This window comes from Trichomonas vaginalis, chromosome V, assembly GCF_026262505.1.
Source record: "Trichomonas vaginalis G3 chromosome V, whole genome shotgun sequence".
In the NCBI taxonomy this organism is placed as follows: Eukaryota; Parabasalia; order Trichomonadida; family Trichomonadidae; genus Trichomonas; species Trichomonas vaginalis.
The window spans coordinates 26,765,630-26,789,284 of NC_067207.1; the positions used below are offsets into that span (position 1 = coordinate 26,765,630).

Genomic DNA, 23,655 nt, shown 5'->3' on the forward strand with positions numbered 1-23,655 from the left:
AAACAAACATGGTGTTAGTTTTGAAAGAAAAATGAAAGGATTATATAAAAGGTGAACCAAACGATAATGAGGATCATTACTGATGATGAAATACCTGTAAATGAAGCTTTAAAGTATGATTGGAATTTATTTTGCATTAATCCAGCTGTGTTGTCAAAATGTCATGTTGTCTCATTTTTCAGAGAAGTTAATTAACCTGGTGACATGGTGACGTAAGTGACACCTTCAGTTATTCAAAAATGCTTCATAAGTGCCTTTCTCCTTAATCCAGCTGTGTTGTCAAAAATGTCATGTTGTCTCATTTTTTCAGAGAAGTTAATTAACCTGGTGGACATGGTGAGTAGTGACACCTTCAGTTCTTCAAAAATAATAATTATTGAATAACCTAAAACCATTAACGATAAAAAACTGATAACAAAATTTTATTTTTATATAAAATGGATACCCCACAAGCTCAAAATTACCACGAGATCATAACAAGGAGGAAATGATAAAATTGATGCAAGAACTAATTAAAAACAACAAACCACGAAAACCGAGAAGATGCGGTTATGCAGTAATGATGAGAAAGAAGAAACTAGAAGGGTTCGGAAGAAGAAATAAAATATAAATTTGGATTGAGTTTAAAATTCATCTTTATTAATTCATTCTTTCAATCAAATTATTATTCTATTAAATTCTTTTATTTTTGCTTCACTCAGTTTAAGGATTGAACGGTAGTTTCTAATTTTCGATTATTTCTTTCCTCTCTTTATCGTTTTCAACCCCCACGCATTGCGGCTTCTTTTTGTAATAGCATATTTTTGATTTAATTCTGTTTAGTTTCTTCTTATATTCATTGTCTGGACTCTTGGCTGCTTTGTTGTCACTCATTTCTTACGAAAAAAAAAAATTAAATATTATTTAAATATAATGGAGTAATAAATAAAATCGGAATTTCTATTAATTTAATTTGTCAACTTCAACTAATGCATTGCCGTTAAATATCTTAACAAATTCAGCTTATGTGTGTCAAAAATCATCTTTCTTTGTTTACCATCTATTCTTCTCTGTTTCCTATCACATTTATCCTTAATGCTCATTTGAAAGTTTTTGTCTTTCATGTCTGATGGTTTGCAGAATAGAGCATTTTTACACGTCATACCTGCACACAATTCATCATAATGTGTATTTATCCATACATCTAAAGGATTTGTTGATAATTCTATTAAATCTTGTTTGGCTTCAGTCATCGGTATGATTCGTACATTAAATGATGAAAGGTCATATTGCATAAAATACGTCAGTAAATTATCATAAAATTCCTTTGTGCATGAATCCATTAAATTCTTGAAGTAATCAAATTGACCCTTGAATTTACCATTAACCTTAAAACTACGTATCTTCTGTCTCCAACTTCAATTTTGACAGGGTAGACGTTTTTAGTTACGAAAATGAAGTTTGCAACATTCTGAGCAGTTCTTCTGGGTTGATTCTTTTCATTAATTCTTATCTCATTATCCGTAATAATTGATTTCAAAGCGTTGAAGTTTGCGAGTCTATCTTCACCAACATTCTTGAGTTCATTAAGTACAAGAAACATTTTATTCTCAACTACTGAATTAAAATTACCCGTTAGCTCACTTATTTCAGTAATGTTTTTACATGAATAACCAGCGAGAAGTTCAGAAATAATATCTGTAAATCTGTTTTTACCTGTTCCCTGAAGTCATTTCAAAATAATTGCTTTTTCATTCTTGATTCCAGGATGTTGAATCATTGATGCAATCCAGCCGAGAAGGTATTTATACACTTCATCGTTATTATCACAAATGGCTTCTTTAATGAAATTCATAAACATCTCAATTTTGGAGTAATCTGGTTTTTCGAGAACGTTGTATTTATAACCTTGAAACGTTGAGAAAACATCTGGAGAATCAGATTTAAAGCAAACACCCTTAACGGTTAATGAAGACAATTGATTTAGTAGTACATCCCATGCTGTTATTGTTTTACCTTCTTCTTTAAATAATTTAATCATTTTGAGTGACTCTTTCATGTTTGATTGAAGAACGAATGATATTTGATTCATTTTGTCGTGGATATTATAGTCCTTTTGAATGAAATATTTATTTCCACAATCTACAAAACGGATTACACGTGATAAATCCTCAATTACTTCAGAACTGTTTTTATACTGATGATTTTCAGCCTTGCGTCTAATATCTGTTATCAAAAACGAGTCATCAAGTTTTATATCAAATGTTATTTTTGGCTTACGTAATAAAGGTAAAACGTATTCATCATAATATTCCTTTTGATATAGTTTTAGAATCTTCACTAAAACAAATGGAGAAGTCATTAAATGTGCATATCTACTACGTGCTTTTTCAAAATTACTTTTTGCATTTTCAGTTAAATTGCAGAAGTTATAAACGTTATCGTATGCTTCATTAATTAAATGATTAGGTAACGAATTAATTGCTTGAAACAGTGTGAATAATGTAACTTCTTTTTCTAAATTCATGTTTCCACCGTCATTATGTACTTCAAAATCACTGATGCCATCAACAATGCTCTGGGCAAGTTTATCGTCAATGTTTACATCTTTGTTTTCATTCATGATAGTCTTTATTTCTTCGTTCTTCTGTTCAACTCTTACCTTAATATTCAAATCATTTAATATATCATTCACTGTTCTAGTTAATGTTGAATCGTAACTTCCACGAATGAATGAGTATGTATTGATTGGTTCTGTTGCATTCTTGCGAACTCTTGAATCAGCCATAACTACTAAAGAACGCTTTGAATCATCCATAGAAGTCATGATATCGATATCATAATCATTGCAGGAATAACATTTAATCATTCTGTTCGAGGTTGAATAGAAGAAATTAGTGTTACAATAAATGTGAAGACCTCCTGAAGCGGTTTTAACGATAACATCTTTATCCGAAAGTTTTGATAGAATGTCTTTTCTAACTGTTTCTTTAAGTTCATCATTGTACGATTTATTGATATCAACATCTATAATCGTTAAATTTGAAATTTTATTTACTAATAAAGCCATACCGGTTTTCCTTCCTCTTCCTCCATCGTGTTTGAGGTAGTTATGTAAATCAATCTTGTTTTCACCAATTCTTTCGTTGAGGGTTTTAGTTTCTGCCACAACTAATTCCTCAGCTAATGAATCAATAACTTTTTCATCAGAAACGATATAGTTGCTGTTGTTGTTTGTTGCTGTCATTTATATAGGAATAAAAAAATAAAAATAATTTTAAAACTAACTTTATTTTTGGACTGCATCATATTTCCAGTGATGTTGTCTATGGAGTCCATAATATCTTTGACATAAAATGCATACTTAACAAACAACTTCATCTAATTTCTCATGAACTTTCTTGTCTATGGAGTCCATAATATCTTTGACATAAAATGCATACTTTACAGAGCACCATTCAGCAACAAAATGAACGAGGTCAGGATGTATGTAAATACCTTTGAATTCATTTATAACACCCTTAGTAAGCTCATAAAATGCTTGTTTTGAGGTTGAGCCACTTTTGGCTCGACCGTATTCTTTCAACCAAAACTCAAGAATTTCCTGCATTTTAGCACTATTGAGAAATCTGTTTAAATGGTTTAACTTTCCTGCTTCTCTTGCCATCTTTGTTGCATTAATGTAACCATCCTTGTCTCTACGTAAGACTTCAATACCATTATAAGTGCCTTTTGTGAATGTTTCGCCATTAGATTTGTTCGTGAATGTTTTTGCTTCGACTGACATTTCTGTTCTTACATACCAAATAAAAAATAAATAAAAATAATTTTAAAACTAACTATATTTTTGGACTGCATCAAATTCCAACCGTGTTGTCAAAATGTCACGTTGTCTCATTTTTTCAGAGAAGTTAATTAACCTGGTGACATGGTGACGTAGTGACACCCTCAGTTCTTCAAAAATAATTAATTATTGAATAACCTGAAAACATTAACGATAAAATTTATTTCTGCAGTTCATCCGCTACTTCATTACCTAATTAATTACAGACATAAAATATATTTAGTTCATTCGGTAAGCCTTGACCCAAAGGGTCTAGGCTCAAATGCGTTCAATGAACGCGGTACCATGCAAATACAGTCACAAATGGTGGCATGTAATCTTTACCCAAGCCTGTTGGATTTGTTGTGAAAGTATGGACATGATTTCCTCCTGGTTCAGTTTGTCGAAAAGTCTTTTTTGTTGAATCGTTATAAGCTGGAGATAAAACATCATAACCAGCTTCATAGTCTGAGTTGTATAATGGGTGGTCTCTTAATGAGTGTCTATGGTCGCCAGAAAAGTTTGTAGTTCCTGTATGAGTGTGCGGTGGAAGGTTTGCTTCTTTAATTTTCTTCGAACCTCCTGTTTGCTTTGAATATCTAGCACAGTATAAGAATTTATCTACAATCTGCTTCCACGTACCAAAACCTAAAACTGTTGCTGGATTTGTTGAATTCATTGACGTATAAATAGAACCAACAGGATATAATGTTTGAAGTATTTCAGTCTTTAATGTTTGAAGCTCTGTTTTGTCAGCCTTCTTCTCTAATTCAGTATTAACATATTCCTTGTCTGCTTTAAGGTCTAAACATCCTGAAACCCATCCTGTATCAGCTTTAACTTTAAAAGTCTCCAATGTCCATTCATGATACCATTCAACCTTTTCTTTAATTTCATTATCTTTTTCATCTACATAAACCAAACTTGCCTTCTTCATTAACTCACTATCCACGTATTCCTTATCTACCTTCTTCATTATGTCATTTAGGAAACCTTCTATGAATTCCTCATTTAAATTAAATCTTCCAATCTTCAAAACTTTAGGAAATGCATTTAATGCGTAATATCTCTGTTCTTCTGGTGGAATTGATGTTATATCATCCGTTATTCCTTTAATTTTTGAATTCATAAATAAAATTTCTTTTATATTTGATATCACTGCACCGCCTTTGCAAACGAATTCGAAACGGTCATTTTTCAATACTATCTCCAAATCTCCATATTTCAACCTTTGCGTTTGTTCTGCCGTCTTTGAATTATATGCATATATGGCGTATGTAATGGTCTGAAGGACCTGGGTGCTTTGCGCCTTAAGTTGTTGTGGTTGCTGTTGTTTAATCATTTATTACGATTTAAAAATAAATATTTAATCCGTTATCTCATCAGCTATTTTCTCTATTTGAAATTGCCATAATATTTCATTCATAAATTCTAAATCACAATCAAATAGGTCAGTTATTCTAAATTTAATATTTGATAAATCTTTTGAATGAAGAATAAATGAATTCCCGGATAATTGAAACGGATATGATAAAGAAAATGTGTTTAAGTTGATGGATAAATGTTTTGTATTGATGGGTAAGAGTTAGGGTCTAATGTTTGATGTGAAAATCTCATTGGGGTATTAACTTTATCACATTTGATTAAAATGAAATTGGAACCAGTGTCAGAATACAAAACATCCCCAACATCTTTTTTCAATTTAATATCCCCAAACAATGAACGAAGATGAGGAGTACAAAATTTAATTTTCAGCGGAAATTTAATAAGGTTTTTATTTCATCAAGTTCAAAAAGTTTATCAGGTTTTTGATTTAAAATTTTCTTCATACCATACGATAAATGATTCATTTAAATAACTTAAAATCGTGTTAATATCCCATTTTGTTATCACATTATTTATATACATATCATACGTTTTTCAAGGTCATCTTTAATAAATGATATATAATCTGAAGGGTCTAAAAGAATGGGATTAAATTTACCACTCACAGAAACGAGAGTAACATTATAATTCCGCTAACTGTTAAATTTAATTCACAGCTATTATTCGAAATAATATTGATAATTGACATTTTTATTACGATTAAAAATATGGTAAAGCGTTATTTTCCAGTGATAAATAAAACTAGAATAAGATTACCTCAAGAATTCATAAATTCAACGAATAAGAAATTCATTCATGTTATAAATTTAGTGTTTTCAGAAAATATGAGTCAGTGTCATATTCATCAACAGGTTATATTTCACTTCATTCAAATTTAGTTCAATCAAACCCATATAATGACCATTTCATAAGATTTTCAGATGGTGTTAAAAATGTAATTGATAGATTAAAATATGAACAGATTGACAATATCGAATTTTTGGAATTTTGGTTTAAATATCCCGATGGAAAAAAGATTGAAGTTAAAGATAAAGCTGATACTATAACAAAAACAATTACAATGACCGATCCGGATAGTGGGGAACAAAAAGAAATAAAACAAACGATAGAAACTGGTGAAAGGTCAATTATTATTGATTATGAGAAAGGGACAGACTAGCCCATTGTCACTTTTTAATTTAGCAAATGAACGCTTATGGAGTGGAGTTTTTGGGTAAATCTGATTTGCTTATAAATGAAATAAAATCAAAAGAAGCCATATTGGCATTATATTATGCAAAAATAAATGATCTTACTTAGTACTTTTAAAGTTAATTTCAGAAAAAATTTGACACAATGGTATCCGGCACATACAAGTGGTGTACAACCAAAATATAAGTTAGTTTAAACATATATTGCTATATCTCATGATCTTACTTAGTACTTTTAAAGTTAATTTCAGAAAAAATTTGACACAATGGTATCCGGCACATACAAGTGGTGTACAACCAAAATATAAGTTAGTTTAAACATATATTGCTATATCTCATGATCTTACTTAGTACTTTTAAAGTTAATTTCAGAAAAAATTTGACACAATGGTATCCGGCACATACAAGTGGTGTACAACCAAAATATAAGTTAGTTTAAACATATATTGCTATATCTCATGATCTTACTTAGTACTTTTAAAGTTAATTTCAGAAAAAATTTGACACAATGGTATCCGGCACATACAAGTGGTGTACAACCAAATCTTCGACTCGATGAACTTGTCATCGAGTTATATTCCAGTGTTGTTCCTTCATTCCTGATTAAGTTGCAAATTAAAGGTCTGGATTCAGAGAGAAGTGTTAAAGTTATCAAAAAAGTCACAAGAGATTTCGAAGAAATGACACAATTTAAAAAAGTCGAATGCATCAGTATGCTTGAAGCTGTTCAGAAAGGTCTGAAAAATGATACACTTGATCCCAACATTGTTTACTCAACATTAAAAATATATTGCAAAGAAACATTTGATTTAATAAACATTTAATTTATTATAATTAATTTTTTATTACAGTATAGTAAAAAATGCTATAAATAAATTATTATATTTTATTAAAATGTGACTTTTAATAGTAAGTGAATAAAATAAATCAGGAATTGGAAAAGAAATAAGGTTAATTAAAAATAATGAAAATTACAAGTTTAAGGTTAATGAAAAAGTGACAATGGGCGAGTTTGTCCCCCACTCATTGATTATGATTCAAAGGATTATTATTCGATAATGTTAATGCTTGAATATTAAATAGCCTTAACAAAGAATTTTTCAAGTGATATTTTATATTCATCAACTATTTTATTATAAATATCATTATATGTTAAATGAAGTTCAGTTGTTGTTCCGTTCTTTGATATCTTAATTGTGCTAATATCCTTTATAGGATTTATTTTTGCAACTGTTCCGCAGCACGAAACCTCATCATCTATGAAAAATTGAATCTTAACGTCTGAATCTTGAACATCACAAAGAATGGCGATAATGTGAATTAATGATTCATAAGGTAAAATAATTAAACCGGATTGATCAATTAAATTTATTATTGAATCATAATTATTAATTATTATATCACGGTAAATTTTCATTAATTCAGAATTAATGTCTATTTTATATAGGTTATCAAGTGGTGCTGGGTATGTTGGATAAGTGGGAATTTCAACAGGTTCTTTACCGGGTTCAGATAAAATGATTGGGTCTCCATTCTCATGGTTTTCTTCATTCTCCTCATTCTTCGGTAAGTCACGAGTTAATAAATTTGGTTGAGTTGCTGACCTTGTTAATTCAGGGCTAACATTAACTTTAACATTTTGAATAATTCGTGATTTATCATCATTTACGTTATAACCAACCGTAATCTCTGCTTTTGCGTTAGTGTTCTTTTGATTAGTGAAACGTCTTCTCATTTATAATCGAATAAAAAAATATATTTAAACTTTTATTTTGCCGGAAGTTTTGAATCTATTATTCCCTGTATTTGTTCTTGAAGTTGATTTTTAGCTGGTTCATTGTAATTAATAGACCTAATATATTCATTAATTGCATTCTTATAATCATCTGATTTCTCAAATTTTCTTTTATCTGATTCCTTAACTAAATCATAAGTTAAACCTCGTTGCTGATATAATGGTTTCTTAATTAAATCTTTGAATGCTTGAGATAAAGCACCTGATGCAATTCTTGCTACTATAATTGGTTGGAATTGCTGTTTAAGTTCATCTTTAACATTTGCGAAAACTGGATCGAATAAAGCAACTTTAAAGAATTTCTTAGCTGAAATTTCAGGTCTAATATTTGCATATCGACCATCAAACTGGTTAGAATATCGTGGTAATCCATCCGGTCCCTCTTCAATAGCATTTAATTCTTCATTGAAATAAGAATATGGATTATAACGGTATGAATTAATTGGACCATTTTCACCTTCTCCAATGTATTGTTTAACAGCTTTTCCATTTTCATCAATTGCATAGGATAACGTTCATTATATGCTTTACGTTTAGGATAATCAGTTATAGTTAATTTGTAACCATTTATGACTTTAATATTTCCTTGACCATCAGTAACGAAAACTTCATTTATACCATCAGGTTTTCCATTTGGACCCGTAATGTCTGCTTCGTGTGCTTCCCAATTTGGACCTTGACGTTTGGCATATGCTTGAGCTTCTGGTAATGTTAAAACGTTTCTCATTTGTTTAACATCTTTTTGAAGACCAGCAACAATATGAACTAATTCTTTCATTCCATCAGGAACTTTCATAGTTCTATTATATGCACCCTTTTTGTTTGTCCCTTGTTTTTAATGGAACCTGTAGAAGATTTGCTATTTCAGTCATGTTTAATTATAAATAAAAAATAAAAATTAATTATAAAAAGTTAATCAAATTTAACACCTCCTTTATTTAAATCAACTATTATTTTTCCATGTTCACCTAATTGCTGATATTGTGTGTAAAGTTCATTAATGCTCATTGGTAAATTCACTTGATAAAGCATAACGTTCAACTGTTGACGACTAAACCCACTGAAAATGAAAAGGGTTTGATAGATTTGATTTAATGTTTGTGCTTAATGCTTTGAAATATTGAACAGCCATAAAAATGAACACTGAATGTGTCGACATTGAGTTAATAACTGATTAAAATATGATTTCTCATTTGTTATTAGTTTTGATTTCACTGCATCATCTAGAAAAATGAGTGAATGCAAAAAATTCTCTATCAAAATTTGAAATAGAAAGTGTTTCAAATAATTCATCCCGTTGTTTATCAATAATTTTATCCTCTAATCCTTGCCTCTTGATTGTATTATATAATTCTTTATACATTAAAAAGTTTTTTAAATAATCTTCTGCTTCTTCTTGTGATAAATAAATAATTGGAATTTTGATTAAATGCTTTAAAGATTCAATGTATCATCTGAAGGTGAACCTGAACGGTTGATATAAATTAACACATGTGAATAGGGGAAGTGTTAGCAATAATGATAATTTGTTTTAATATCGTTAATGTTTTACCTTTATTCTGTTTACCAATTGCTGCAGTGATTGAATTTAAGTAACATTCAGAATATGGAATTTTCATTAATTTTTCCTTAGATAGAGCATTTCTATTATCACTCACTCATGCTTCATTAATCATATCATCTACGTATGTATTATATACTCCCGCTAATTCTTCATAAGGGGTGGATGAATTTAAATCCATTTAATCAAAAATAAATTTATAATTTTAAACATTTCTATTCATCAATATTTCATCATAATGAACTTCTATACTGTGGTGGTGTACCTGTTGGATGATATTTCAAACCTTCATCCGGTGTCCATGTCCAATATGTAGTCCTAGTAAACCAAACCTGAGGAGGATTTGTCACCTTTGAACAGTAAGTGTCATTTTCACCCTGAATGATTGGATAAGCTTTCACTTGTACTGTAACTTGTGAGTTGAAAGTTTCTAATCCATCAAAGAATATACCCGCTCCATCACGTTGAACTGGAATAGTGCATAAGAATGAAGTTTGGTCTTTCCATGTTCTAGCTAATGGCGTGCCATCATCTGCATTCAGTGGTCTAGTTAATGAGTCCTCGTATTCTTCCGTGCATTCATTCACTCCATCTAAATCAGAAGCTTGAAGCATACGTGTAAAGAATATGTCACCACTGTGGTCATCGCTTGATCGGGAAGTTTCTGGAATCTATAGTGACCTGAAGACCTCGAAGCATTGGATTTTCTAAAACTGTTCTTTGCATTGCATTCTTCGGAAATGCTAACACAACATCTGTAACATTATGAAGAGCGTATGAGAAATCTGAGCTGATACCTTCAGGAGTGATGCAACCTCCATTTAGTGAACGAACGTCAATATGTTGAGCTGGAATCATGAATGGATCTTCCTTACTGAATAAACGGTATTGCTTTAACTGATTCTTCAATTAAACTGTATCCTGGTGTAATGCATTTATCCTCTAAAACTTCCATCTTTGTGCATGAAATAATAACGTCATCAACTGTTGCGTCAGCAGATGTAGCGGCTAAGCTTGTAATTAATTTGGCAGGAAGTCCGATTTGTTGGAATTTGCGATCATATTTATAAACATGATTCATAATCTTTTCATAATTTTCATCAGTTATCTTTTCATAAACGTAATTTTGTAAATCAGCAACTCTTAACGGGTCAACCTGACAAAATACTAAAGTATCCCTGAAAACATAATATTTAAGAATGATATCACCAAATGATTTAGGATAATCATCGAACGCCTGAAATGCTAACAAATCATTTACCGGAATAATCATATCAAAAGTGACATCAACTTCTTCATTTGCTCTCTTGAAAACTTCTGAAGGGTCAATATATTTACCACATACCGAGTTATCATATTTTTGAACATTATTATATAACGAATGAACAAACTTTTTAACTTTCCTTTCTGATTTTGGTTTATATGTTGCAAATGCGAAAGATTCACGGGCGCAATCCATCTGAAGATAACCGGCATCACCTCTTTCGGTTTCTACTTCTAATTGTTTAAAGTTTTGATTTGATGATTTGTAACCAACGAATAAACGCATGCATTTAAAAGCGGCATCACATGTGAAAGCTTTATTTGAAACTAGAGTTGCTTTAACTTTGCGTTTAATATGTGTCACCTAATTGGTTCACATCATGAGCCGGATTTGTAATTCTTAAATGAGTTTGTTTATCATCAAAATATGGAGCATCAGAGTCATAGCATGAACTTTCAAGTTCTCTATAATATCTTCTACCGTCATTCTTTGCGAATATTTCATTTATCTTTTCGAATGAATGAAACACATTCCCATTAATCGGTTTAGTGTTTGGCACCAAATAGTTAGTCGTCATTTATTAATAAATAAAAAATCAAAATTAAAAGATGAAAATGAATTTTTAATTTTAATGAAATAATCAACTATGGCTGCAGGTATATTTAAGAAATTGTGGGATAGAGTAAAAAGAGGAGCGAGTAAAGTTTGGGAAACATTGAAGAAGGGAGCAAATTGGATATTTAAGAATAAAGAAGCAATTAGTGACGTTGCTGAATCAATAACGCCAAAAGCTGCCCCAATAAGAGAAGTTTTAAATAAAGGAGAAAAAGTTTATCAAAGACTACAACCGATACTAAGATAAAAATAATTTTAAAATAATTTATTTTTCCACTATCTACCTCCTATTTTATTAAGTATTCCTTCAGCTATTCCACCAATTGCGTTACCTGCTTGTGCTCCCATCGCCGGATTACCTGCTTTAGTACCTAATACCCCACCTATGATAGTTCCCGCCGTTTTCGCTACTGGTGCCAAAAAGTTTGCAATGGGTTTAATAATCTTTTTATGAACCCAACCCGCAGCTTTCTTAATTCCATCCCATAATTTTTTAAAGAATCCTGCCGCCATTTCTGATTTAATATTAATTAAAAAAATATATTTCATCACTTATATTCTAATTTTTATTTAATGATAAATGAAACCGATTTTAAAAATAAATGAAACAGAGGAGGAAGAAATAAATGAAAGTGAAAATGTTCAACAAAAAATAAACGTTGTTAAACCAATTACTGAAATAAAATTTTTTTCATCTATTGAAGAATTTAATGACTATTATGCTAATAATAAAAAATTATCTTATATACGAAAAAAAGAGATCTGACATTGTGTCAGATCTCAGTAAAAGTGACATTTACATGTCAAAAAAATAGAATGAGTTTAAGTAATTAAAATTGAGGGTGAGAGTAGTATTGTATGAAATAATATCTCTCACCCTCCAATTCATCCTATGGCGCCGAAAAAATTTTGGTGAAATGCGACCACATTTCACCAAAATTTCTCGGCGCCATAGAGAACTAGAGCCTGTGAGGTACTGATACTCCATGTACCTCGCAGGCTCTAGTTCCAAGCCAAAATGGCTAAAAATTGCCCGCAATTGTTCACATTGCGGGCAATTTTTAGCCATTTTGGCTGGGAATTGGAGGGTGAGAGTAGTATTGTATGAAATAATATCTCTCACCCTCCAATTCATCCTATGGCGCCGAAAAAATTTTGGTGAAATGCGACCACATTTCACCAAAATTTCTCGGCGCCATATAGAGAACTAGAGCCTGTGAGGTACTGATACTATCCATGTACCTCGCAGGCTCTAGTTCCAAGCCAAAATGGCTAAAAATTGCCCGCAATTGTTCACATTGCGGGCAATTTTTAGCCATTTTGGCTGGGAATTGGAGGGTGAGAGTAGTATTGTATGAAATAATATCTCTCACCCTCCAATTCATCCTATGGCGCCGAAAAAATTTTGGTGAAATGCGACCACATTTCACCAAAATTTCTCGGCGCCATATAGAGAACTAGAGCCTGTGAGGTACTGATACTATCCATGTACCTCGCAGGCTCTAGTTCCAAGCCAAAATGGCTAAAAATTGCCCGCAATTGTTCACATTCCCATCTTTTGTTGGTAAGACGAAGAATATGAAATAAATTATGAAGAAGATAATGATGAATAAAATATCACTTTTTATATTTTTGACACGTAAAGTTGTCACTTTTCTGTCAAACTGTTTTTATCGTTTTCGTATATAACAATTATTTGAAGAATTGACAACATGTAAATTGAATAAAATGTTTAAAGTTGATGGATTCAAAATTTCAAAAATAAAGGGGGTGGTTAGTTTGAAATCTATTCCTCAATCAAGAATCACCTCATTAATAAAAATTGATGATTTAACAAAAAGAATAGAAGAGATTGAAGAAAGAATGAATCAAATAATTGATTTCATAAATTCATTTAATAATTCACAATCTTCATTTTTAAATTGAAGTTTAACCCATTCAGGATTTAAACAATGTTTAATTAATCGCGGAATATCTGACATCATCTATATATAGCTTCTTTTAAAATTAATGTTAATTTTTTAATGATTTATTTTTTAAAAAAATTTTTATTTTTTATTTCATTATGTATGGGCTGAGTGTAAATGTCTTACAATTTTGAAAATTTTTTAAATCTTGATTTATTCAAAAACATAAGAATAAAAACCGTAAGAATCATACATTTTTTACTTCATATGTTAAAAAAAAATGATACAAAATCGCTCGATATTGCATGAATTCTTACGTTTACAAAAAAAGTCACTAAACCCATCATATCCTACTACTTGTAAATTCGGAAGAATGATTTCTGTCATTGACTTTGATTTCTGATTAATTCCGTTCTTATTAAATGTATTATCTGATTTAAGGATACCCTTACATTGCGTAGTTAGAAAGAGAATATGATATTGTCATGATTGCTAAAGTTTTAGGCTCCAGAAATGAATATACATCAAACTGAAACAATTGATAAATTGAATGAACTTTTGAGAGGTTCTCAAATAAAAAAAATTATCTAATTTTTTACAATATTACTATTATTTTATCCACATATGTATATATAGTAATTTGAGAAAACTTTTAGGAAAAAATAAGTTTAATAAAAATCTGAATTTTACTTGTTGTGGGATTGTTATTAATTGACACTCCAGACGTATTACTAATAGTTATGCGTATGCAATTAAAGTATTTCTGATGGACAAAATGTGAGATTTATATCAGATAATTCATTTCTACTATTAAGTTATTCATTTATGAGTTTGCACTTATTCGCACTAAATAAATAACTATTAAAAATTGTTTTAATTAATTGACACCATATAATAGAGTGAATTTTGTTTGATCAAACAACAATAGATGATAGATATAAAGCCAAAAACTTGCTATTAATATGCTCTACTTGCTATTTCAATGTAAGTATGATATTTTCTAAATGTTTCGTTCAGATAACTTAGATATATTAGTCAAAATTTGAAATTTTAATAGCACATATATTAAAAATAATTATTATTCATAAAGATTAATGAAATAGTAAAAAAATCAATCAAATTATAAAAATACAACATTTAGAAGAATTCTTATTATCCTTCAAAAAGTCAGTATTTCTGCTGTAATTTTCTACAACATTGTAGTTATTGCACTTTGTCTATGGATTTGTATATATGTTATATATAAATTATATATCTAAACTGCCCATAAGTGCAATTTTTATATAAATTGTTTATTTCTTTAACAATTTCATATGAAATATGCTTTTTTAAGCGTATCAAAGCTGTGTTCTTAATGTGCATGGATATATCAAGAAAAATGTCGAAAAAAAAATGTGAATTCAAAAATTCACTGAATTTTCACCGTTTTTTGAATTTTGCTACAGCACTAATATTAAATAATACTAAAATCTTCTGTCTTTGTAAAAGAATAAATTCTGACAAAAAGTGCTCGTTTAAATTTAATGATCATCTGTATGACTAAGTGGTAAAAAGTGTTTATGACCAAAAAAGGGTTACATGCTTAGTCTATTTTTCTGACAGGATACTCTAGATTTACATGATCTCTATTTCATATTTCCGTTTTTAGATTCTTCGACAGATTTTATGATAGAAAACCAAGATTAACAAATTTCCGGCATGTTAATGAAGAAATCTGCAGCTACCCTCAATATTATTTCAATAATCAGTATCGTTTCTCTTACAATTTATTTTTTCTCAATAATTTAACAAGAAATAACAATACACACTTGGTTTTACGTATAAAAGCTAAGTGTCGAACTTAATCAACTTTACTTACTTAGCAAATGAATATTTTTGTGGTTGCGAGTTCTGAATGCTGAAGTTTTAGATTTCTCTATAAATGATATCATTGCACTTACAATGTTGTTCCAGCCTATCGCATAAATCATAGAAAATCCAAAAAAAAATAATATAAAGAAAATTCATGTCATGAAGTTCAAAAAATACCGTGTAACATTAAAATTTGTTATGCATAATACATTTTAGCTATTATTGATTTTTTTTAATTTTCGAGAAATTGAATGGTGAGTCCGATAGAGAAATTTTTAAAAATCCTAGTGCCTCATAGAAGTAATTTCCCTCTCCCATACTTCCAAATGTATGCATATGACATAAACTTTTATGCATTACACAAGTGGCCAATAATATCTATAGAGTAAAAAATTAGAAATTTAATTTTTTATATGATAGTTATATTTCAGATTTGCGAGCGTAACTTTTTTCTCCATGGCATACTTGTTTTAAGAGCAAATGATCAAAATCGTCCTTCAATTATTGAAGGAGCTGATATCTTTTGAAAATTGAATTGAAAGGGTATTCAATTTTCAAATTTCCTCTCAATTTTGGAAACATATCAACTCTATGAATTAACAATTATGTGCCTTCACAGTTTATCAGTCATATAAGGTGCTTATAAAGAAAAAAGTTACGCTCGCAAAATATGTTTTTATATAGATTTCACATAAAATAATTATGTAATTTCTAAAAAGAATATTTTTGTTCTTGAATATTAAAGTGTATTGTAGTTTAAAAAGTTTTAAATATGTTGCTAAAATTTCAGGTTTATAGCTCATGTCTAGCATGACTTCTTCGTATGCGCAAAAAATCTGACACGTAAGGGTATCCTTAAAATGGCATTCATTTGTAGTACCATCTCCAAACCAAAATAAATTAGAAGCTGTGTTTCCTCTGAAGAAACTATGATTTACTGAAAGTGTAGCAAAATATGGCAAAAATATTCCACCATTTTCTAGAACTTTGTTATCAATAAAATTACAAAAATAGATATTGTGCATATTACTGATTAACTGAAAACAACATTGTCTATCTGACGAAATATTCTCAAAATTACTAAAATTTGTTGTAGAAAGAGAAAATGGTGTTGAACACTGATACGCAGCAATCGTTTGTAGTTTTGAATCAGAGATATTTATTGATGAAAATAGAATAGATCCATAATAATTAGATAAAACTGACATATATCCTGTATTTTGAGTGAATGATGATTCAATAGCAAAATTCTTATGGTTATCATCATTTGTCACTTCAATAAATGAATGAGATCCTTTCAAGCTTGATACTGTTGTCTTCGATTCATAACTACAGACTTTGTATTGAACAAATGATCCTGATGATGAAAGAAATATGGATCCTCCACTCATATTACATGAACATTTAAAAAATGAAGAAGTTGAAACAAGAACTTTTGTATCATCATTTGGTTTAGAAATTCGAATAACACCATCTGGACTAAAATTTTCGAAAAGAACGTAATCAACATAAACAGTTTTATTTTCAGTGACATTTCTACTTGTATTAACAAACGTGTCAATAGATGCAGGACCATAGAACCTATTCCAGATATCGTTTGGAGGCACTGAGAAATGAAAATATTCTTTTCTTCCTCTATATCCGAGATTTTCTTTTTCTTCTTCAAACAAGTATGATTTTCAATAGTTTACAAGTTTGGTGAATTTTTGAATATAACAAGGCAAACTTTGAAACAAAAGTTGTCCTGTATGATGCATTGGATCAAGCCTGAAAGTTTGGTTTCCAACAATTCATTCTTGTGAGTTGAAACATCCATTCAAAGACCCAAAAAATACGTTTTTTTTGTTGTTGAAATTGGGCTTAGTACACCTTCTCAATTTGAACCATTGCCTAGACAAATGGAAGTAAAACTTGTAGGGATGATTTATGGTACTATGCAGGCCATATCTGCTCTCAAACTTTCCCAAGTTACATTCAAAATTACATCTAGTAACGAGTGATTTTTGTAAAATTGGATTATTTTTCTGACGTTATCTCATAATGGTAAAATAATTGAACTTCTCAAGATTCTTCTTCATGAATAAGATCTAAATTGAATCCAGTATATGTATATATATATAAATCATAGACTTCATTTTTTGGGAATTACTGATGAATTTTGTAATTGATATTTTTCTCCTATTTTATAAACATACCTTCCATAATTATCCTTGATATTAATATCTGCTCCATGTGATATAAGAAGACGGATACAATCTTGATTATATTTCATTTTAGCTAAATGGAGGGGTGTACATCCAGAATTGTTTTTGGCATTGATATCAATTCCCAAAGAAATAAGAAATTCAGCAGCATCTATATTATTATTCCAAACAGAGACATGTAATGCAGTACTACCTTCTCTATTTCTTGCATGAATATCGCCACCATGCTCAAGAAGGTATTTTGCTACTTCTCTATTATTTTTTCCTGATGCAATAAACAGGGGAGTTGATGATTTTTTATATTTACAAATGCTCCATGATCAAGAAGAAATTGTGTTATCGAGAGAAAATTATATTCTGATGCTATGTGAAGAGCCGAATTCCCAGATCTATTTAATGCATTTATATTTGCAAAATGTGAAAGTAAATATTCACATAAAATAGGAAGATTTAAACTTGACGAATATGTGAAGCATTCGTCAACATCTTGAGTTCGATCTAAATAAACCAAAAAGGCTTTAAGATTATAGTATTCACAACATGAATTTAAGTCAATTTCAATTTTGTATTCATTCACTAAAAAACAAACAAAATCAATATTATGCGATATTATTGCATATTTCATGCAACTATAATCCGGTTTCTGATCTTTCAAACATTCATTGATAATGTATGGATTCTTCCCTAAAAATGAAAGTTGAAGACATTCTTTAGTGATTTTTGAATTGAATTTAGTTCGTAAAAATTTAAAACAATTAACTGAGCCGTGATAACAGCATAATTCAAGAAATGTATATCCGAATCTTGAAGGTGGATAGAAATCACTTTTGAGTTTTCGATGTTCAGAGAATCCTTCTCGTTCTGTGAATGAAATAAATAGTTTTATATCATCTTTCATGATTGAATTATAAATAGTATTTTCATAATGAACATCTAATGAATAATTTAATTTTTAATTTGATTATCAAATCATTTTGAATGGTTAAATGATCATCGAATGTGTATAAAATAACACCACATTTGTCATATGATTCCTTTAAGGTAGTCACTGTAGACAACTTTTTCAATGAACTGAAAACTTTGTTGAAGTAATCAAATTTATCATAAAAATAAAGAGGAGAAAAAAACTGTTTAATTAATTGAATAATCAGATGAATTCTTTTCAGAATGATGTTCCTCATTTTTTACCTGTGAACTGAGTGAATAGCTAGAGCTATTCTCTTCCTTGTCATCTTCTTTGACTTCTTCATCATACTGTTTACTTTTAACTGATTCTTTGTCACCTTTAACTTCATCTTTGTCACTTTTGACAGAATATTTGTCACTTTTGACTGATTCTTTGTCACTTTTAACGGATTCTTTGTCACTTTCTTTTTGTTCATTGTCAACTTTTCCTTCACTTGGTTGTTTCTTTCTGTGGACTTTCTTCTTGACGATTGTCTTCTTCTTTCCATCAGGTGAAACAACTTCTTCACTGGAGACAGCAATGACTTGGTCACCTGCATTGTCACTTCCTTTGATTGTCATTTTAACCCGCTTCTTGACACGGACATATGACTTTCCTGTGTTGCACTCTTCCTGTGGGATTTTGTCTGGTGATGTGCACATGTGTGGTTCCATTGATTGATCGAAAACTGTTGATGATGGTGAAACTTTTTCTTCATCATTCCTTTCATCTTCGTAATATGTCTTGAAGTAGACTTGTATTGATGATGCAAATGCCCAGCCAAGTGTTGATGTTGCAAAGCATCTGTCACTTGATTGGTACTTGATAACTGGTGAAATTGTTGAAATGTTCTTTGTGATCAAATTGTAAAGTTTGTCACATGATTGGACAACAACTGATGACTCTGGTGCAGTGTATGGTGGCGTGTTGTGGTCAATCTCTCCATTGTTGTTGTTGAAAATAACTGCAAGTTCAAGAATGAAATTTTCTATCGTCTTGTAAAGTTTTGAAAGACGTTTGTCAAATTGTGCGAAACGAGGGAATTCTGTTTCGTATTTTCCAAGTGTCATTGCTGTCTTGATCAGTGCTGTCATAGCTTTGTTCGTTGGTTTGTCACCGGTAGCCCAGCCACGGAGTATTGGACAGAGAAGGTATTTGGTGTAGAATGTAGATAACAAGCGGAAGACTGCACCATATGAGTTAAACTTGATTGTGGCGTATGATTTGATCATCGAACAAAGATGTTGGATTTTCGGAGGAATGAACTGGATACTTGCAAGAATGTACTTCAATGATGTAAATAATGTCTTTTCTAATTCATTCGGATCAATGTTTTCGAAATCAATGGGTCCTTTTGATTCGAAATACTTTGCGACTTTTCGGATGAAGTTCGCCGCGTATGGAGCTGCGTAGTTTTGGCCGTAGTATGAGAATAACGATGCAAGAAGTGGATCTTCGTTGCATAAGTAGTCAACTGTAGCTTTCGGCTGCTCGAAGATGGCTGTAAGAATCGCGTTGAGGTTGAGATTGACTTTCTGGTTGAATTGTGAGATATTCATGACGTCGGTCATCATGCTGGAGATATCTTCTTGTTTGATCGTTCCTGGAGTGAAGAGAGCACAAATTGCATCGCTGTTGACAGCACTGAATGCTGAGAGAATGGCTTTGTTCAAGCTGCCGGGGATCTTTTGAAGATCTGGTGTAGTTAAAAATTGAATGAAGTTTGGTTTGTTTTCTGTGAATGCGGACAGCCAAAGTTCGATTGTGGCTGGGTCTGCTGGTGTAAATGTGAAGATTTCGGTTCCTTTCTCGTTGAAAATTTTAAGATCTGTTTCACCAACTTTTTCTGCTTTAGCTGCTTTGCCTTTGTTCTTCTCGTCATACAAGCCTTTCTTGCCTTCTTCGCAGATGATTAATTCTGAGTCCGAGTTCAAAAGAACCCACTGTGGTTTCTTAGATTTGCACCACGTGGCGGCAAGAAGATTTGTAGAGGAACTGAAGTGGCGAGGAGCAATGCAGCTCATGAACCATGCCATAATCTTTGTTGGCTGAGTTGATGCTTGAATCATCTTCTGAATTAAGTCAACCATAGGTTTAACTGTTGGAGCAGCTTGTGAAATGGCTGGGGGCCATGTGTTGAGAAGCGGGAAGAAAACTTTGGACGGTATTTTCTCAAGGAAGTACTTCTTGAACTCAACAATGATCTTTTGTGGCTTGAAAATAAGTAAATTGAACTCGGTTTCATCAATTGATTGAACCACTTCTTTGTATGACTCAGAAATAGGTTTTCCATGGAATTCTCCAAGAACTGTGAAGTCTGGTTCTGGTGCTGGTGAATCTCCAGTTGTGAAAGGTTGATCAAATGAAATCATGGAAATCTTCATGAGTCTCTCGACTTCAGGAGAAAGCTCAACTGGCTTTGGAGGTGGCGGTGCAGGTTGTTCAGCTGATACAGGCTGTTCCGTCATTTTTTAAAAAAATTCAATGTAATCCTTTACAAAAAAACCGCGGCGTTAGAAAATAATCGTTCTTTACATTCATGCATCCTAAATTTAGAAAATAACATATTTATGAGTAGACAATATATGTGTCCCGGTTTATGATAGCAAAAAACATATTTGTTTGAAAAAGAAAAAGAAGAAAATCTCGGGAGTAGTAGAGAGGCCTGCTTCCATTTCTCAGGACCTTCAAATGATATATGGAAGAGATTCTATGATCCTGCATCCATTGACACACATGTTACTACAAGTCGAACAGTCACTGAAAACAAACACGTATTTGTTGATTACATTCTTTTCGAAGATTTTAGTCCAAATGGTGTTATTAATATCTCTAATCCAAATGCAGATACCAAAGTTCTTTGTTCCACTTCTTCTTTTTTTAAATGTTCTTCTTCAGATAGTGGAGGATCCATATATCTTTATGAATCAGGATCGTTTGTTCAATACAAAGTCTGCAGTTATGAATCTAAGAGCCCATTATCAAATGGAGCAGGATCTCATTCATATATTTGGGTGACAAATGATGATAACCACAAGAATTTTGTTATAGAATCATCATTCACTCAAAATACAGGAGAACAATCAGTTTTATATCATTTTTATGGATCTATTCTATTTTCATCAATAAATATCTCTGATTCAAAACTAGATGTAAATGCAGCATTTGTTAGTTGGGAACCATTTTCTCTTTCAACAACAAATTTTAGTAATTTCGATAATCTTTCATCAAATAAACAATGTTGTTTTTTCATAGTTCTAAAAAACAAAATTTCTATTTTTGTAATGTTATTGATAACAAACTTTTAGAAAAAACAGGTGGAATTTTCTGTCTATACGAATATCCTACACTTTCAGTAAATCATAGTTTCTTCAAAGGAAACAAAGCTTCTAATTTATTTTATTTTCGAGAAGGACGTTCAGCTACTGTAAATGAATGCCATTTTGAAACAGATAATACATTTCCAACAAATGCAACTTATATTACGAAATCAAAGTCAATGACAGAAATCATTCTTCCTAATTTATATTCTTCATTTTTATGCGAAATTGAAATTAGAAATAAAAAAGATTCTATTCAAATTCCAAATATTCTTATTTCTAATTTATTTTCTGATGAACCTACAATTCCTCCAAAATAAACACCCAATCTTATTCTATATGAAGCTAGATTTTTCAGATATAAATGCAAGTATGTATGAATCAGCAATCTAAAATCCAAATTAGCATTAAATTTGTGGATTGTAGCATAAAAAACCATAAAAAGACGATAGAAAATTCATTACACTTCAAATGGATTTTAGTCGATTTTCTGAGATTGCTGAGCGTGATCTTTCAATTAAGTGTCCAAGAACACTTGGTGTTACATTTGCTCAGATTGGATCTACTGTTTCTATTGTTACAAACACTCAACTTCGAAAATTCGGTTTCAGTTCTTTAATTAAAACACCAATTGGCGTTATTGACTGCAAAGTACCACAAGGGAAGAACGAATTTAACTTAAAGATATTTGATTCAACAGATTTCAACCAATATTCGTTTTATATTTCACCCTTGTTAGCAGAAGACTATTCATTTAGTGTAGCACGCAAATTAGGACCAGTAAAAGCCTCTGTTAACTTTGATTCTAAGACAAAACAAACAAACGGAATTATTGGAATCGAAAATACATCAAATGGTGCAACATTTCTTGTCCAAGGACACTATGACACGATATTTGATAGAAAGAAGCTCTCACCACGCATGTTTGATGAGTTTCTCTTTAAAGTACATCATAACGATGAATATGGATTTGCATTTCGCTATCAAAACATACAAGAACTTCTAGAATACTCAGGTATATACTCATTCGGAAATATTTCTCTTGGAATCGTTACAGCGCACCAATTAAAACCTTCAAGGAAATCTATTAAGTTTAACGGCTATCCAACAAATCTACGATTCCTCACAATGGGAGATTTCAAAGCTGCGAACATGAAATTTGCTGTTTTATCAGACGTTTTTCCAAATCTTTCGTTTTCAATTCGTGGTGAGAAAGAATTACCAAATCCAGTTGTTTCTACGAGATTGTCATTCCTTGCAGACTTCACACAGCAAGAAGATGGTGAATTCGGCGTAAATCTTGCTGGATGTGCAAATCTCAAGTCAGAAAGGTGGGGAAATCTTGCTTTTAAAGCTGATACAACAGGATCTATCGTTTGCTGTGCTGATCCTTCTATTTTTGAAAATACTTTGTTAGGCCACGCTTCAATTTCGTTTGTTCCTAATAGAAAAGGACTTTATCAGACTTCTTACTCATTCAATATTACATGCTTCAGCGGACTTGACCATAAAGCTGGCTCTTTCTTCGATACAGTTTCAGATTACTTTTCTGTCATTAAATCTCACTTCCAAGTTCAACCACAGCAGCCACAGAAATTCAGTTTCTTCAGAAAATCTCATTTGTAATCTTTTTTGGACTTTTTTTTGCAAATTTGAATATAATTTTAGAATAAAGAATATTTTTTATGTTTTGGTTTAAAATAAACTCTCTTTAATGTATGCATATTAATTCATTTCCCTAAAACCAAGATTGCGCTTTGAAGATATCCGAAACAATAAAAATACTTTTTAAAAATTGAAACTGTTTTTAAAAC

General features: G+C 31.0%; 6 protein-coding genes and 1 pseudogene across 7 annotated transcripts, besides 6 other annotated features; 2 read left to right on the plus strand and 5 right to left on the minus strand.

Moving 5' to 3' along the window:
• The first annotated feature begins 889 nt into the window (after positions 1 to 889).
• Positions 890 to 4,775: a mobile genetic element.
• On the minus strand, positions 1,709 to 3,226 carry TVAGG3_0409150 (Prim-pol domain family; the record flags this gene model as incomplete). The annotated part of the gene is made up of 1 exon (XM_051233031.1): positions 1,709 to 3,226. One exon carries the CDS (start codon positions 3,224 to 3,226, stop codon positions 1,709 to 1,711), a length of 1,518 nt encoding a protein of 505 aa, XP_051102761.1.
• On the minus strand, positions 3,344 to 3,766 carry TVAGG3_0409160 (KilA, N-terminal/APSES-type HTH, DNA-binding family; the record flags this gene model as incomplete). Its single annotated transcript, XM_051233032.1, has 1 exon — positions 3,344 to 3,766. The coding sequence occupies one exon, from the start codon at positions 3,764 to 3,766 to the stop codon at positions 3,344 to 3,346; it is 423 nt and encodes a 140-aa protein (XP_051102762.1).
• Positions 4,776 to 6,329: 1,554 nt separating the features above from the next.
• Positions 6,330 to 7,403: a mobile genetic element.
• A 62-nt stretch (positions 7,404 to 7,465) lies between these two features.
• Positions 7,466 to 9,786: a mobile genetic element.
• On the minus strand, positions 8,146 to 9,045 carry TVAGG3_0409190 (annotated as a pseudogene). Its single transcript has one exon. A coding segment is annotated over exon 1 (900 nt).
• A 1,858-nt stretch (positions 9,787 to 11,644) lies between the features above and the next one.
• On the plus strand, positions 11,645 to 11,860 carry TVAGG3_0409200 (uncharacterized protein; the record flags this gene model as incomplete). The annotated part of the gene is made up of 1 exon (XM_051233033.1): positions 11,645 to 11,860. The coding sequence occupies one exon, from the start codon at positions 11,645 to 11,647 to the stop codon at positions 11,858 to 11,860; it is 216 nt and encodes a 71-aa protein (XP_051102763.1).
• Positions 11,861 to 12,763: 903 nt separating this feature from the next.
• Positions 12,764 to 12,872: a mobile genetic element.
• Positions 12,873 to 13,013: 141 nt separating this feature from the next.
• Positions 13,014 to 13,122: a mobile genetic element.
• A 120-nt stretch (positions 13,123 to 13,242) lies between these two features.
• Positions 13,243 to 13,304: a mobile genetic element.
• Positions 13,305 to 17,434: 4,130 nt separating this feature from the next.
• On the minus strand, positions 17,435 to 18,473 carry TVAGG3_0409240 (spectrin binding; the record flags this gene model as incomplete). The annotated part of the gene is made up of 1 exon (XM_001319278.2): positions 17,820 to 18,473. The coding sequence occupies one exon, from the start codon at positions 18,471 to 18,473 to the stop codon at positions 17,820 to 17,822; it is 654 nt and encodes a 217-aa protein (XP_001319313.1).
• Positions 18,474 to 18,543: 70 nt separating this feature from the next.
• On the minus strand, positions 18,544 to 20,989 carry TVAGG3_0409250 (uncharacterized protein; the record flags this gene model as incomplete). Its single annotated transcript, XM_001319277.1, has 1 exon — positions 18,707 to 20,989. One exon carries the CDS (start codon positions 20,987 to 20,989, stop codon positions 18,707 to 18,709), a length of 2,283 nt encoding a protein of 760 aa, XP_001319312.1.
• A 148-nt stretch (positions 20,990 to 21,137) lies between these two features.
• On the plus strand, positions 21,138 to 23,611 carry TVAGG3_0409260 (uncharacterized protein; the record flags this gene model as incomplete). The annotated part of the gene is made up of 1 exon (XM_001319276.2): positions 22,313 to 23,467. The coding sequence occupies one exon, from the start codon at positions 22,313 to 22,315 to the stop codon at positions 23,465 to 23,467; it is 1,155 nt and encodes a 384-aa protein (XP_001319311.1).
• Between the last annotated feature and the right edge of the window lie 44 nt (positions 23,612 to 23,655).